Source organism: Opisthorchis viverrini (genome assembly GCF_000715545.1).
Source record: "Opisthorchis viverrini unplaced genomic scaffold opera_v5_21, whole genome shotgun sequence".
NCBI lineage: Eukaryota > Metazoa > Platyhelminthes > Trematoda > Opisthorchiida > Opisthorchiidae > Opisthorchis > Opisthorchis viverrini.
In genome coordinates, this window is record NW_008751677.1 from 2,199,766 (window position 1) to 2,214,522 (window position 14,757).

Genomic DNA, 14,757 nt, shown 5'->3' on the forward strand with positions numbered 1-14,757 from the left:
CGCTCTCATTTGGAATTTATCTGAACAGGTAAAGTTAGTTTAATGAAGTTTTGAATTTTTACTGAACAATGGACATCACACTGCTAGCCACCGAGAATCTTGGCACATTATCGTGGGATACGCATTTACACTAACAGGACTGTCAATCAGCCAAACCACCGTATGCCCCTGATGAACGATCATCCAAGGAAATACACCAAATATCAAGGTTTGGCAGGACAATCAAAATGCTGGACTGCCCTGTATGGAGATAAACGTATTGGCAAGTGCAGTACAACTACGCAAGGAAGTTTATCAACAGTCGAGATTGACAAAACTGGGCGTTTTCGCCACCGTATGGAGTAATCGTGAATGTCAGTTTGTTTGGGGTTCATCAACGAACAAGTCAGCATACGCTATGAAGAACAGTGGTGTTTCAATTTTGTCTAAAACGTGGATGAAGTTTTCAGCTGACATGTAGGCAATGATGGTTTAAAACTGATGACCCTCCATAGCAATACGCTTGGCTGATTATTTTCTTTCGGGTATTTTCCGAGACGTTTTTCAGTTCCTTGGATTATGGTTACCAACGGGAATATATTTTGGTGTTTGAGGCGGGTTCCGAAAACCGTCCGTTCTTGGCAAAACAGGTGAACGTTTTTAAGTGAAACTGCAACTGAACACTTAAATAATTAATGAGCAACCAGGGTTCGCACCACAAACGTTATAAATCTGTCGTAGGCACCAATAATCGACCAACCCCAGGGTGGCATACAGTCTGACAGTTTGGTGTCACATACGAAGTTTACTTATTTTCCGTCTAGACATCGGATAGGACTGAAAAGCGTGCTTCCGTTCAGGTTCAACCTTCGAGATTAATGCCACTGAAACGCCAATCCGTTCACGCAGTGAATTATTGACAATTGAGGAGCGAGCACACTCCGCCAATGTGTCAAGCATACGTTATTTGAAGAGTTAACTGATCCATGCGATATAACCGAATGTGCATTGGTGTGTAGTATTTGTTGTAAACCAAAAAACTTTACTAGGTCATCTCACCGTCTGACGTCGGTCATACTCCAAAGATTGAGAATTTAAATAGGTAAGACACTCATACTGAGGGATCAAATCGATTTGCGGTGTCCTCTGGCTATGACTCTTGAACAAAAACGATAAGAATGAGGAGGAATTACGGATCATACAATTCAACAAAGGCTTCTTCTACTGTCAAATATCTTGCCCAAGAAGTTTTTATAATGTTTCAAGTGGAAAAAGTCATTAAGATCAGGCTGGTTCGTCTCAAGGACTGGGGCAAAAACTGTGAGATTTTTCAGCATTGTGAAATTTGGCGACGATGATCATGGTGACCATGAAGATTCCAGGTGACAAGATACTGTACCATGGCTTCCCTTTACCCTGACTAGTAAGAGGCGAATATACTTTCGAAGCACCACTAATAAGCATAAGCGGTAGCGTATTAAATTCGAGTTGGGCTATCATGTATTTGGTTTAGTGATTTTACAATTAAAAATCTTTTGTAGTACGACCCTTGCACGATTAGTCGATTTTTTATTTAGGTATATTTGCTAGGATATCTGTGAATAAGGAAAATCTGTCGAAATTCCATACGACAGATCCCACCGGACTTAAAAACTGTTTCCGAGCATACGGTCACCTTAATCCAGCCGACCAAGATGGAGCTTCCAGGGCGTACAACTGACTTCTCAGCCTCAAATTAGTTGCGCTTAAAAAGCCTCCGTTTTCACCTAAAATAGCTTACGAATCATAATCAAATAAGTGCGGGTTGTGAGAAAGCCGACCATAATATTAAATCCTTATATGCGTTTTATTCTTGGGAACTGTGTTTACTCGCGCAGGTTGTGTTAACATTATGAGAGTCACTTAATGCTTGTCAGTAAACAAAGGTAGACAGTCATGAGGCGGCTTTTTGTTTTCGGAGCGTGTGTACGATGTATGGGGGTAGTCGCCAATGAGTTGGTTGATGTCCAGCGTTTGTAAAACTCCGTAGGTTTGAGATGCTTTTAAATTTAGATTTTGAAGAAGAAAGAGAGTAAATGTTGGCTTGACCAGTTTGACTACGACATATGAATTATACCGATAATGCTATATCTTTTCAGTTGGATGCGTGAGACTTATTTGATTTATTAAACTATGTGTAAGGGAAAGATACTAATGAAATGACTAAACAACAAAATCAAGCGCATTATCAACACAGAGGCTTATTAATATTTAATATGCGAAATATTTTCTTCACAAAAGGACGATTTTTATCGGTCACATGTGTGTTCTGTTAAAAAGAACCTACTGTTTATTAAAATAACTCGAGGTTAAAAAGTTGCCACAGGCGGGCCTTCCTGCCACACCTGTTTTGGTTCACCCGAGAATTGGAGCAAAATTGTAGCACCACATGGTTATACCACAAATTACCCAGCCATGCAAAAAATTTCTCACCTTATCGGGGTTCATCATGTTCGAGTAAAGAGTAGGCAATTTCAGGGTGTTGATACGAAAACCCAGTTTAGTTAACCATTCTAAAGTTGATAGAAATTCACCAAATCAGCAACAAAAGGACAGTACTGAAGTAATTGGTAGGGGGTGGGCGTTAAGCTGTGTAAATTACACATTTTACTTTGTGCCAGTGACAGTCCAGTAAAAATGTTCTTGCTATAGTTGATGATAAATCAACTACCTCCAGGCGAATCAAAAGTAAACTGGACGGGTTACTAGTCTAGTATAATTCACTTAATACTGTCAGAATTCGGAAACATTCATTGGTTTGGGAACGTGGCTACAATAGAAACGCAATGCTGCCTAATCGGATCAGCCGTCAATGTACAGATATAAGCCCTATTCTCAAAGATGATCGTATTCAATAAAACGGTTTAGCGTTTTGGGGTTCTTGAGGCCTCAGTGATTCCAGTACACAAATCCAATCGTCGGTTTTGAAAAACGCCATGGTCAAACTCCAGGAGCGATTACAAAAAACATTTAAATTTTGCTAACTCATTCTCGGATTTCGATGTATACAGCAACGGGTTTCTCACAAACACCCGTGTAAAACCAAGACAGTTCGCTTAGGAAGGTATTGATTAGAATGGCTGGGGTAAATACAGAAATAATATCCACGGAATCATTGCCTTCTTAATATACTGAATCAAGAATGTGATTTCCAAATTTACGCAGGTTTTCCTGCTCACAAAGTAGCTGGAATTAATACCAGCAGCTTTTTTCAAGGAAATTTCATGCGTGAAGCAGTGGACAATATATTCGTGCTACTTAGACTCCTAATTTTGACCTAATAAATATTCTCCTAATCTCTAACAACTCACATCAAGGTCCTTGAGGTAAGTGCACGCCAGCAATGTTGCACCTGTTTTGAAATTCAGTAGTAACATTGATGCAGATCAACCGTCAATCCATTAAGCAAATGTGTTGTGAATCAGCTGAGAATTTTGACTGCTTACAAGTGACTACAGCGGTCTTTTCGGTAAATTAACTGGTGGGGCTGTAGATCAACAGTTTGTGCCGTCCGCAACCACATCTTTTTATTCTTGCACTCATTAAAAAACAAACTGGACTTACAACCGAATCATAGGAAACATCTTATCTCTGATGAATAGGGCACTAAATTTATAAAATGTACGCAAAAATATTCACGTACTGAATGCACGAACCGATTAGGATGGCGCCATCAACAATGTTATAATCACATGAGAATGAACAGACTCTACACTGTCAAATCAAATTAAAGGCTCTCTAAAAGCCATTTCCTACCTACTGTGATACAATATAATTACATTTATTTTCCAGATATACATTCACGGTCCAGACGGAATTGTGTAATTTAAGGATATGACTTACTGCTTATGTTATCGGTCCCTTTTGGGCCTTTTGTTTTGGCCATCACGCGAGATTATTTCCAAGAGTCGCCCTCCATGAACATCAGAATGGCTACTGTCGGATCTCATCCACTTAGACTTCAAAGGCTCTGTCATTTGTTGGGTATTGTAATGCTGATTGCAGATAAGCTATTTAATGGAACACGACAAACTAAACTAAAGACACAAAAGTTGTTTTACTTTAGTGGAGACCAGCTGACGGAGAACCTTTAACTGCATTGGATTCTGCACCAATCTAAACAAGTTTAGTGACACAGAGCAACATTTTGTGAGAAAAAATTCCACTTCGCTATGTGTTATGTAAGACACCAGTCAAACTGAAAGCGCAACACCTTTGCTTAACCTATTCCAACGTCGTCGAGCAACATTTTGCGATTATTCCTATGTAAATCATTGCACAAATAAGAAAAGGCCAAGGGAACAAGAAACTAGCCATTTCACTGGCTGTAGTGATAAAAATCACGGACAAAATGTCGTTCAATATAGGGCGTTTACTATGGAAGGTGAAGGGGTACCGCAGAAAAATGTTAAGCTCTGGTCCTTCTTGGGCACTGAAGATATCCTGTAAATAATTCAACAGCTTTTTAAAATAACGCTCCCAATAATGTAACTATACAGATTTGGTCCCTTTACTATCAACGTGGCTCATTGAGAGTGACCTACACCTGTTTCAGGCAGTTGGTCTGAATGCATGATGTTAGTTGCACAAAAATGACCTCGTTTCTAAACCTCGACTTTCTAGGTCCCGTCAGATGCTTGGCCCCCCCAAAGGCTGGTTACTTTCAGTGCTCTGAAACAAGTCCTGCGCGTGGTGTGGTGCCTATACTGATGATATTTTTTGACAAAACCACCGGAAAGTGTCGTTGGTTTACCTACTACGGGTGCGGCGGCAGTGCAAATCGTTTTCAGTCCATTGAGGAATGCGAAGCTACATGTGGTGAAAAGACAGCTTCCAAGATATTTATGGGTGAGTTTGGGATAACTGGTTTGGCCACATCTTTTCAGATCTATAAGTGTGTCTTTGCTAAACGAGATTAGGACATCGACGATTTACATAAGAGGGAGGTGAAAAAATATTGTTTGAGTAGGAAGAACTCAGTGTCAGAATGGTAGCAATCTATGCATGCTTATATAATGAGCATATGAATCCCGCTGGCGATGGTGATTGAACGATGGCCTCAGATCATGTTTAGATTGGCTGTATGTGAACTCTGGATTTGGTTCGTTCGGTGTTCCATTTCTTCTTAGTCCTTACGCTTCTGCAAAAGCTTGGTGACAATGAGCCACCGTCACACACAACCAGAATGCAAAGAGGATTTCCTTCATCTTGACTGAACGTTCTCTTTTCGAGCACCAAAACTGTTTGAACACATTTGACATAGCTACGACTCGACCAGGAATTCCTCTAAAACAGTGCAAAATAATTCTACCAAGGTAGTTTTCGGTGCCAAGCAAAGAGGTTTAGATCATTTCATCATTGATGCAGGTGTAGGCGGAAATCGATCTGGTACATTTCTGAAACGGAATTCCCAACTTTCAAGGACTGGCTGGAACGCTCGCAAACGGTGACGATAAAATGTTTAGGAATCCTTTTCCATTTACTCCATTCATTCATAAAATAACCCTTTCGTTGGCATAAATGGTTTTCTGTGCCCCCGAAATTTTCACCCACTGAATTAACCGTCAATAACAGGTAAGGTGACTGTTCAGGTTTAAACATTCCACTGCATAAACTTTGGCATGTCCTTAGCACGTTGGTCAAAAATCATCTTACGAATATGCTTAACGTTATGAAAGTGCACGAACAGAACCATCTTGTTGATTCAGGAAATAGCTAACTCTCATTGCCATGAATCAAGAAGCCCTGGTCAACCACGGTCAAGTTGGTCGACGCAATATAACCTGCAAAACTCGAAAGCAGCTATGCGAATAACTGGGCCGACAGGATCATTTAATCGTGCGTATTTTCAGGCAGCTCTCGATTTAATTTCCGGATGTAAATCTTTGTTTATACTACCGGTCCGTTTACGTACGATACCACATTTTATCATAGTGTTATTAAGGATATAGCTTAATGGAAGGGTGACTGGAGCTGTGCTAGTGTCAACCGCTTCGTGCAGTCACAGTGACAGCAAGATAAGATAAGCTCTGTTGTATGAAGTAGACACGGGACACGACTCCTGCCGGTCCATCTGGTCAGCAGCTGACAATTCCCTTCATACGATATTTCTCATTCCTAGACGCTACTTGGAGAAAGAACTGAGGGTTAGGTTGTAGGCAAAGACAGCAAACTGTTTTGAAAACAATAAGCAAACTAACTAAGTGCTGTTTGCTGTCTTTCACTCATTCGTTCGGGTATCTTTCCGACTGCACAAGAGGTCATGACAACTGATATAGTATCACGTAGTTATCTACTTTATGAGGCCAAAATAAACAAAGCATTAGTTGATTAATGAACAGTTATCGTGGTAGTCATTAGTGGCTTCTTGTCAACAAATACTGAAATTTTCTCTTATAACTCCTTGTTTTTCAGTTGCCGCGGAGCTTTGTCGAGTAGCTCCTTCAGAGCAGAGGCCCGGGAACTGGTACACACACAAGCAGCTGGAACACGATATGGCATCAGATGAGTTAGCATCAGCCAAGGTAGCAGCGAACGTTTCTTTGTTTGAGGGACTAACAATGAGAGAATCCAAGTTGGTTGAGCCTGGTTGTCGTAATATCGGTCAAGCTGAATCGCGATGGTATCTAGACTCGCAAACAGGAACGTGCAAAGAATTCGCCTACTCTCATTGTGGAGGTTCTGCAAACAACTTCCTGACGAGAACTGATTGTGAACAGTTTTGTGGAGCTAAGAAAGAGGAGTCAGAAGGTAAAATATGTATGCCAAACGGCAGCGAATTTATATTTGTTGTGGGGTGTTGTGCAAGTAGAGTAACGAGTTGAACGTTTAACATTACCGTGTGTTTTTTTCTTTATTTTACTTAAGCGTTCATAATCCAACCCATTTGTCGTGTTTCAAGTAAAGCGTGAAACTATCGAATTCGAGACAAAAGTTGCGTGGAAGCATGAAGCTTGGTTGGGATTACAAGTAGCCATGTCGACTTTGATTAAGGTCACAAGCATGGCCCTTTTCAGCGAGTCTAAAGCAAAGTAAGACTAACTGGAAAGAAAAACCATAAAACCCAAGAAAATTTGTGCACTTGGGCTACTTTTTGAGCGTTCAAATTGACATAACCATGCCTCTTTCGAGACTAGGATTTTGACCATCTTTTGAGTAGTGTAATGGTCATCTGACCATGTCAAGACGCCCCAGTGTTTTAGAAGAAAATGAGCGAGTGTATATATCATTTCCTTAATTTGTCATTCGACTACACAGACGGGTGGAGTATTTGAAGGAACTTTAAACTAATGACCAGAAAGCTTCCGCGCAATATTTTATCATTTTAAATGAAAGATAGCCTGGTCGCCTTGTGATTAATAGCTCCACAGTTTGAACCCAACATTTCAAAGTTTACTGCACTCTCAACACCAAAAGATGAAAATTAAGAATATCCAAAACTGCACCCGAAGAGCCACAAGGAGGGCTTAATTATTTGCCAATAATGCAAAGTTTAAAGTAGACTGCGGTTAAGTAAACCATACAGTACACAAACGGGAAATTGAGATGAGACTGAAAGACCGTGTTCCTGTACTGGCGTAATTATTCCGGTGAGTCCACACCGAAGGGAAGCACTGAACTCGAGTTTCACTCTTATTAGAGCTCATCAGCAGTGCGTATCCAATGGCCGTGGCGGGATTTGAACCCTGAACATCTGCCATGCGAGGCAAGCGTGTAACTACTACTCTACCAACGCACGTTGAACGTATCTGAGTTTTCACGTCTGAACAGGCGAGCATGTTCACACTTGAGCGATGTGATTGGTGTGCCCGGCTCATCGAAGGAGGATCCAGTAACTGTCCTGGTTGTGACAATCGATTGACCCGCCAGTCAGGACTTCCCAGTCAGGTAGCGTGGCACACGCTTGAAACCCCACTGAGGGTTCAAATCCCGGCACGGCCATTGGATATGCACTGCTGATGAGCTCTAACAAGAGCGAAACTCGAGTCCAGTGCTTCCCTTTGGTGTGGACTCACCGGAATAATTACGCCAGAACAGGAGGACGGCCGTTCAAACGAGAGTGGTGTGGCTATGAACAAAATACCTATCCCGCAAAACCTTAAACTTGAAACTGAAGGAATATGGTGCCATTAATATTAGCTGTTTCTTGGAAAACCAGTCAACCGAATTCCCAACGGAATTGATGCCGAAATGTTGAATCATGATTGGGAGTAAAGTTTGTTGAGAATGTCCTTATTGCTTCAAGTTAGATTCTTCCTTCACCTTGTGACGCTGCTTTTGCTATGAGAGGCATCCAACTTAAGGTCCCGGTTACTGTACTGCAAGGCGCCCAATATTTCGTCATGGACCCAACATCGTCTGTCGGTAAAACTTCGTTGGTTTAAAGGATAAACTGTTTGTCTGTGTGGATAAAACGGCACTACAAATTTAAACTCAAAGGTTGGCTGTCTATATCACCTGCATTTAGTCACCCCGATAGAAACTTACTTTAGCCTCTGTATTAGTAATTCACTGCCTCTAACGACTAGTTTTTCTTTTAAGACATTTACTGGTTGTTGATCAGATGGCTGTTGATCTGTTCACCTAGCTTGGCAATTGGCTTGCAAACGTTTCGTCACCATACGAGGAGACATCGTCAGTGCGCAGTTGGGTGGGTTTCACCACATTACCAAGATTTTACTGCTGATTTCCAGCACAATCAGGCTACTTGCAGCATTTTTCTCACTTGGGATTCGTTCGAGCGAATTTACTTGTGTCAAAAACCAGGGTCTGCTTAGAGGGCTAATTTTTTTCGAGCCCTACATTACTAAGAAATTGATTTCCACGTGGATCGTTAACATAAATATTCTATTAGAAAAAGGGAAAAATACTCCACTTTAGGTTAAGTCGTTATTCTTCTTAGTCAGGCAGGACAACAGTTTTCATGCGCGACTAGATTTCATATTTTGTTCAGACCTGGTCTTTCATACAGCCTGTCCCCAAATCCAAATGGTTTGGCCTGTGTCCTCTTAATTCTGTATACCCGCTTGGGTTTATTCACGGCTTTTTAACCTTTCTTACACTAATTCAGTTTTCTGACAAGTAAGATCTGTGCAAATGTGCAGAGTCAGAACTGTGTGAGAACTAATACCCTGAATAAGATTGAAATATTTACTCACATGTAATCGTTTGCTTGAAATTACCACTAAAAGACCAAGTACAAACACCTCAGCCGGTTGTGATGCGTCTGGTTGCACTGTTCTTCTCCCAGAATCCTAACCCATAAACTAATGCCCTGAATAAGATTGAAATAGTTACTCACATGTATTCGTTTGCTTGAAATTACCACTAAAACTCCAAGTACAAACACCTCAGCTGGTTGTGGTGCGTCTGATTACACTGTTCTTCTCCCAGAATCCTAACCCATTTTCAGGATGGAGAATTATTTAGCTGACTGGCTCATATGTCCAGTGATTAACGTAACAAAACGCACTTCATTATCCGCGGTACAGCCGGCCAAAATATGTGAAGCAACTCTGTTGCTCTAAATGTCCATTTTGACCCCACAGCTCGCCATGTTCAAACAGCTACAACTTCCCTTAATTTACTACTGCAATGGAGCAATTACCAACTAGCTTTTAAAGTCCAGGAGGTTGACAATCCTTTTGTTCAATGTTCTGGCACACTAAACATCGTATCATCCCACTGTGCGCAGTTTGTGCACTTTTAATTAGAACAAGATTGCCTGTGGCTAGAGATTCAAAGTAGATTGGTTAAGAGAAACCTTTGCACTCTAATCGAAGCTACGGCAACAAGTTTCCTCTTTGTGGCCACTGTGAGGAAAGGCAGCACGACTAAGTAGTTAAGGAAGGATTGGGTACAGGACATGTAAAACATAAAAGTGCCCATCTGCTTGCATCAAGTTGACTAGAACAAAAGATACTTGGAAAAGGGTTTGGAACACGAATTTGGTTCTTAAAACACAAGAACAAACAATATGAACTTTGAAGATGGCAAGCTGGACAAACTTCTGAAAGTTTGAAATTGAAGCGTCTTCCGCTCAAGAGACCTGGCGTTTAAGTACTGAAATTAAATCTATACGATCAAAGTGTCTGATGAACACGTTTAACGGGCAACTGTCACTTTGGTTATGAACATGTGGCAACTTACGTCCCCCTCAATTTAATTATTTTGGCGGGCGGGGACTGTACCATCCGGTTCGTGAAAGTAGGGGTCGTCTTCAGCATACGGAGTAACGCTGCCAAATTACGTCATGAATAGATCCGTTGTGTTGGTTGGCCGTTATCAGGAACGGACACTGACACCCAAGACATAATTCAGTGCTTGTGCCTCAGCAGTTAATTAACGTTTGCTTCATAAGGACCTATTGTACATGCTTTACGGTGTTGAATAAGATGCGAAACAGTGTAAGTGTACGTAAGTGGCCAATAAATCTGATGAAATGGGCCGCACCTTGAAAGCGTGTGCTCATTTGCGTGACCACTTTGCTTGCTTTGAGTCCCTGGAAAAAAGCAGCCTGTTCTCTATCGCTGGAGTTTGATCCGAGGCAGCTGGCATGAGGTCTTTAAAGGGAAAATTGAGTTATCTGGTTGGTTGTTTTGATAATATTTTTACATGCACAAGTCCCGCTGAATAGTCCCGCTCAGGACTTTTCTTTGTTCCACTTTGTTCAGCATTCTTGTTCTCAAACAAAAAGGGTACGATGTGCACTTGAAAAAGGGCACGCAGTTTCTGTGGCATTAGACCATTTACATAGACGACAAATTGCCTTGCATTGATTACTTAAAAATAGATAACCCCTTTGAAAATTTGGCACACTTATTTCATATTGTTCATCTTCTCAATTTGGTGACACTGGTTTCCCAATGGTGCCCTTGAATGTAACCAGGACGTGAAGCATGTGGAATTCTTGCGTTAGTTTTGTAAAAAGTGCGTTCAGATGGAGAAAAAATTTCACAATCACCATATGCATTTACCCAACAATTTTCCACTGGATAGACCAGCTACTGTGATTGTTTGGGAAATTATGTTCCGGTAACTATGTGTTTTAAGAACCAAAACTCCATCTGCAAAAATGCCATTCAGAACATGCTGATGTCGATTACGTCATTCTAGTTGACAGTCGGATTTGTTTCACAGGACAATGCTTTCGAGAAACCACTTCTGACATCAATAAATTAACCTTCTTCTTTAACAGATATTTGCGTGATGAGTGCGGACGTTGGCGAATGCAGCTCTCCCCGAGAAATGTGGTATTACGACCCGGAACTGCTGGAGGTCAATCCCTTTGGTGAACATAATTCAAAGGGAGGGTGTCAGACGTTCATGTATTCGGGTTGTGGTGGCAATGCGAATCGGTTTGCCGATCGCGCAACTTGTGAGCATACTTGTGGACACTTACGTCGTCCGGAGCCTGATGCAGTTGACTCAACGCTAACAACAGTAACTGCGCCATCCCTAAACAACACCGAAAAGGGATTTTTCTCCACAACCCTACCCACAATATCACAGGGTACTCCAAATATGACGGAATTATCCAGCCCTGATAGTACAAAGCAACAAACGAACAAGACTTCACACAGTGAAATTAAATCAGTTGAGCTGCTAAATATCGGTAAGTAGTCGATCAAAGGTTGGGTGTTTTTATACCTGCTGCGGATATCTCACGAAGTTCTGCACTGATGTGATTTCAACTCACCTGTAAAATTAGGAAGCTTGCAAGACCACGTCGCCCAAACACGGAAATCAAAATGTCACTTTAAAACTACGTGAAAATTTTACTAGGATTACGGTTACATTCGAATGTCTTTGAGCTAACATCACCGATCTGAAAATATAGAATTCATATTGCTTCTCATGGAAATTGCTCCCATTCACTCTGAACAAACTCTCTGAGACGAAACCTCGTGCAGATAATGTTCTTAAGTATTATTGAAACCGCTAAAACTCAGTTTGTGACATCCCAAAGTAAAACACCTGCGGATTCAGAAGGAAGAAACTTTGGTGCGGTGCATAGAACTGACGAGACAAATGCTGTTTCTTCAATAAAGGTTTGCATGTTTACCCTACTTGTTAACCTGTGCAGGGAAAACGCGGTAGAGCTTTCGCGTGTGCGAACATCTGTCAAAACAATGAATCTGGAAGCCTGTAATTCCCCCAAGTAATTAACGTAGGTATATATCGGTTGGTGATTTTCACCAATCTGGATTATCAATTCGTATTTCGAGGCGTTCAACGCAGCATAGTACCATTCCGTTTTCACTTTTCATTGGACAGTTTGCGCAAGAAAGTTTTAAGCAGGAGTTTCTTTAATGTGTTTATTGCACTCAGTATGAAGTCAATGATCCATTCGTAGCTAATCATAGCGTGCTCAACAAAGTTAGCTTTCAGACAGTGGCCTGACAAACAGGCAAACTACAAATGTACACGATTAGCTCTCACAGGAATCAAACACGTTGGTTTAAATTCGGATGCACATTCAAAATATGGTTTACTTCCAAAACACAGCAAGCCGTATTAGGTGACGTTCCTCATTTGGAGGCTGCCTCTTGCGTTCCTTTCTTTTGCCAGAATCACCGACTTAATCTACTTAGCCAAATTTTGTCTTCAACTAGTGAAATGAGCACAATATAGGCGGATAATTATGAAACTGTTAGACGTTGCAATTCATGCTATTGTGCCTGAGTGCTGTCAAATTGAGTGATGTGTACGGTTTAAACGAATGTCCTTAAATTTCAAAAAACGCGATGGTCCGTGGTGAAGAGACTTTAGATATACACCTGCCAGTATATGCATTTTGATCCGAAAGTTACCTTGTCAAACAAAGTGAATGTAGTACCTCCAGGAACAGAACAGCGTCTTGGAAATCAGCTATCTTCATTTATTAAAGTTTAAAAGTGAATTAATTCTTGGATGTCTTCATGGGGATTTGTGCTTACAGCAGAACTGCCTTTCAAAAGCTTGGCGATCCTCGGTTTTGTTTCATTTTTGGTGAAAAATTTCACCATATGAGTTCGTTATATTTAGCAACCTCGAGAAAGCACTTTGCTGCCACATTTGTAATCACCAGCAGTGCGCATCTCACGAATTCCGGAGAGCTTCCAACCAGGAACCTCTCGCTTAGTTGCTTCGACAATCATCTGTTTGGCTGCCAGCGGTTGATCAGCGGTTCGATTAACTTGCTCATCCCTGCTCACCCTAAAGTTACGGTCTCCCCTTGACGTGGTCACACGTGCTGACGGACTTCACGAGTGATGACTTCCAAGACGGAAGTATATTTGCGAATCCTGCTGAGCATTGTAATAGGAGACAGTGTGAACCATTCTGTGACGAATCTAATCACAGTTACATACAGTTATGCAAAACATCCGCTGTGATAATTTGAAACTTTCTGTTTTAATTTACTCAGACCTGGAACCATGTAGACGTCAACCACTCGTCGGTAACTGTCGCCCACTAAACTGCTCCAAGTCTGAAACAAAGCAGGACAAGTGTCAACCGCTGCTGCTTCAGCGCTGGTTCTTCAATGCTCACACAAGCAACTGTGAACCTTTCCAATACAGTGGCTGTGGAGGATCAGAAAATACGTTTGACGACGCCCAAGCATGTCAGGTGGCTTGCAAAGCGCGAATTGTCCGACCGGATCGTAAGTTCATCCGCATTAGCCATAGGTTCTATTGAACGAATTCTCGAAAATCTTGGGGATTTGACCATTTTCTATTGCACCTCTGGAAAAATCTCCCCTTACTCTAGGCTTGTGCTGGTCGTTCACGTTTTTCTGTCTCATCACTCAAACAGAGCCGACACTCTATGTTCACTCGGTGACCATTTTTATCCAACCGGGAGTGCACACACTTTTGGGCTTCTCATTCTGCTTAAACCTTACATAATGTGTACCTTTCGATGGTCAATCGCACTTCACATCAACTGTGCATTTGTGCTGGTTTTGATCAGGACTAATTTCAACCATCCGGGGCTGTACATTTACAAGCACCAAAGAATAAGGTTGGTAATATTTGTAAGATTCTGGGGCTCCTTTCTAAATGAATGATGCTCACTTGAATTTTCGTAGATTTTCACAACTGTTAATTCTAACGGATAGTCTTATTACTCTAGGATAAAGCACATCGTTAGAGGGTGGTTGGGGCATAAGGGAATGTGGTTTCACCTAGGAAATTATCAGTGGTTTGAACATTTCTAACCGTAGAACGTCTATCCAGACATTATTTAACAGACTTTTGTATAGCAAGGGAAGCCGCACGTTTCGGGACTGGGGACCATTGCTGCAAGATCAAGCAAGGTCAAGCGAGATACCGCACTCACATTACATTTTAGAACTTTTCAAGTTGTCACAGCCACTTAACACGGTTACAGAGTTACATCGTTAGAATACATAATAGTTAACCAACTTGCCAACAACAAAGATCACTTTATGGCCATCTCAACTAACAGTCGTATTCACAGTAGAGTGTTCAGCTATTAACTCTAAGCTTTATCATGTGAACCACGTTAATGGTTGTCCACCAATCGTACATCGATAGAAAACTACCAGTAAAGGGGGCAAAGGGTGATATGTTGTATATTGTATATATTGTATATTGTATTGTATATATTGTACCATATTGTTATATAAAATTATACTACATACATATACATTATCATAATATATAATTATGCATATCACTATATATAAATATAGTTGTATACATATAATTATATATAACTCATATATGAATATAA

The 14,757-nt window shown here is 41.1% G+C and overlaps 1 protein-coding gene across 1 annotated transcript in view; it reads left to right on the plus strand.

The window, feature by feature from the left end:
• T265_01912 (hypothetical protein) overlaps nt 1-14,757 on the plus strand; it is a gene marked incomplete at both ends in the record, with an annotated part of 84,180 nt that overhangs the window by 26,996 nt on the left and 42,427 nt on the right. Inside the window, 4 exons of the mRNA XM_009166038.1 lie at nt 4,642-4,866; nt 6,433-6,768; nt 11,216-11,632; nt 13,427-13,663. Coding sequence (XP_009164302.1) covers nt 4,642-4,866; nt 6,433-6,768; nt 11,216-11,632; nt 13,427-13,663 — 1,215 coding nt within the window. The remainder of the gene's footprint in view (nt 1-4,641; nt 4,867-6,432; nt 6,769-11,215; nt 11,633-13,426; nt 13,664-14,757) is intronic.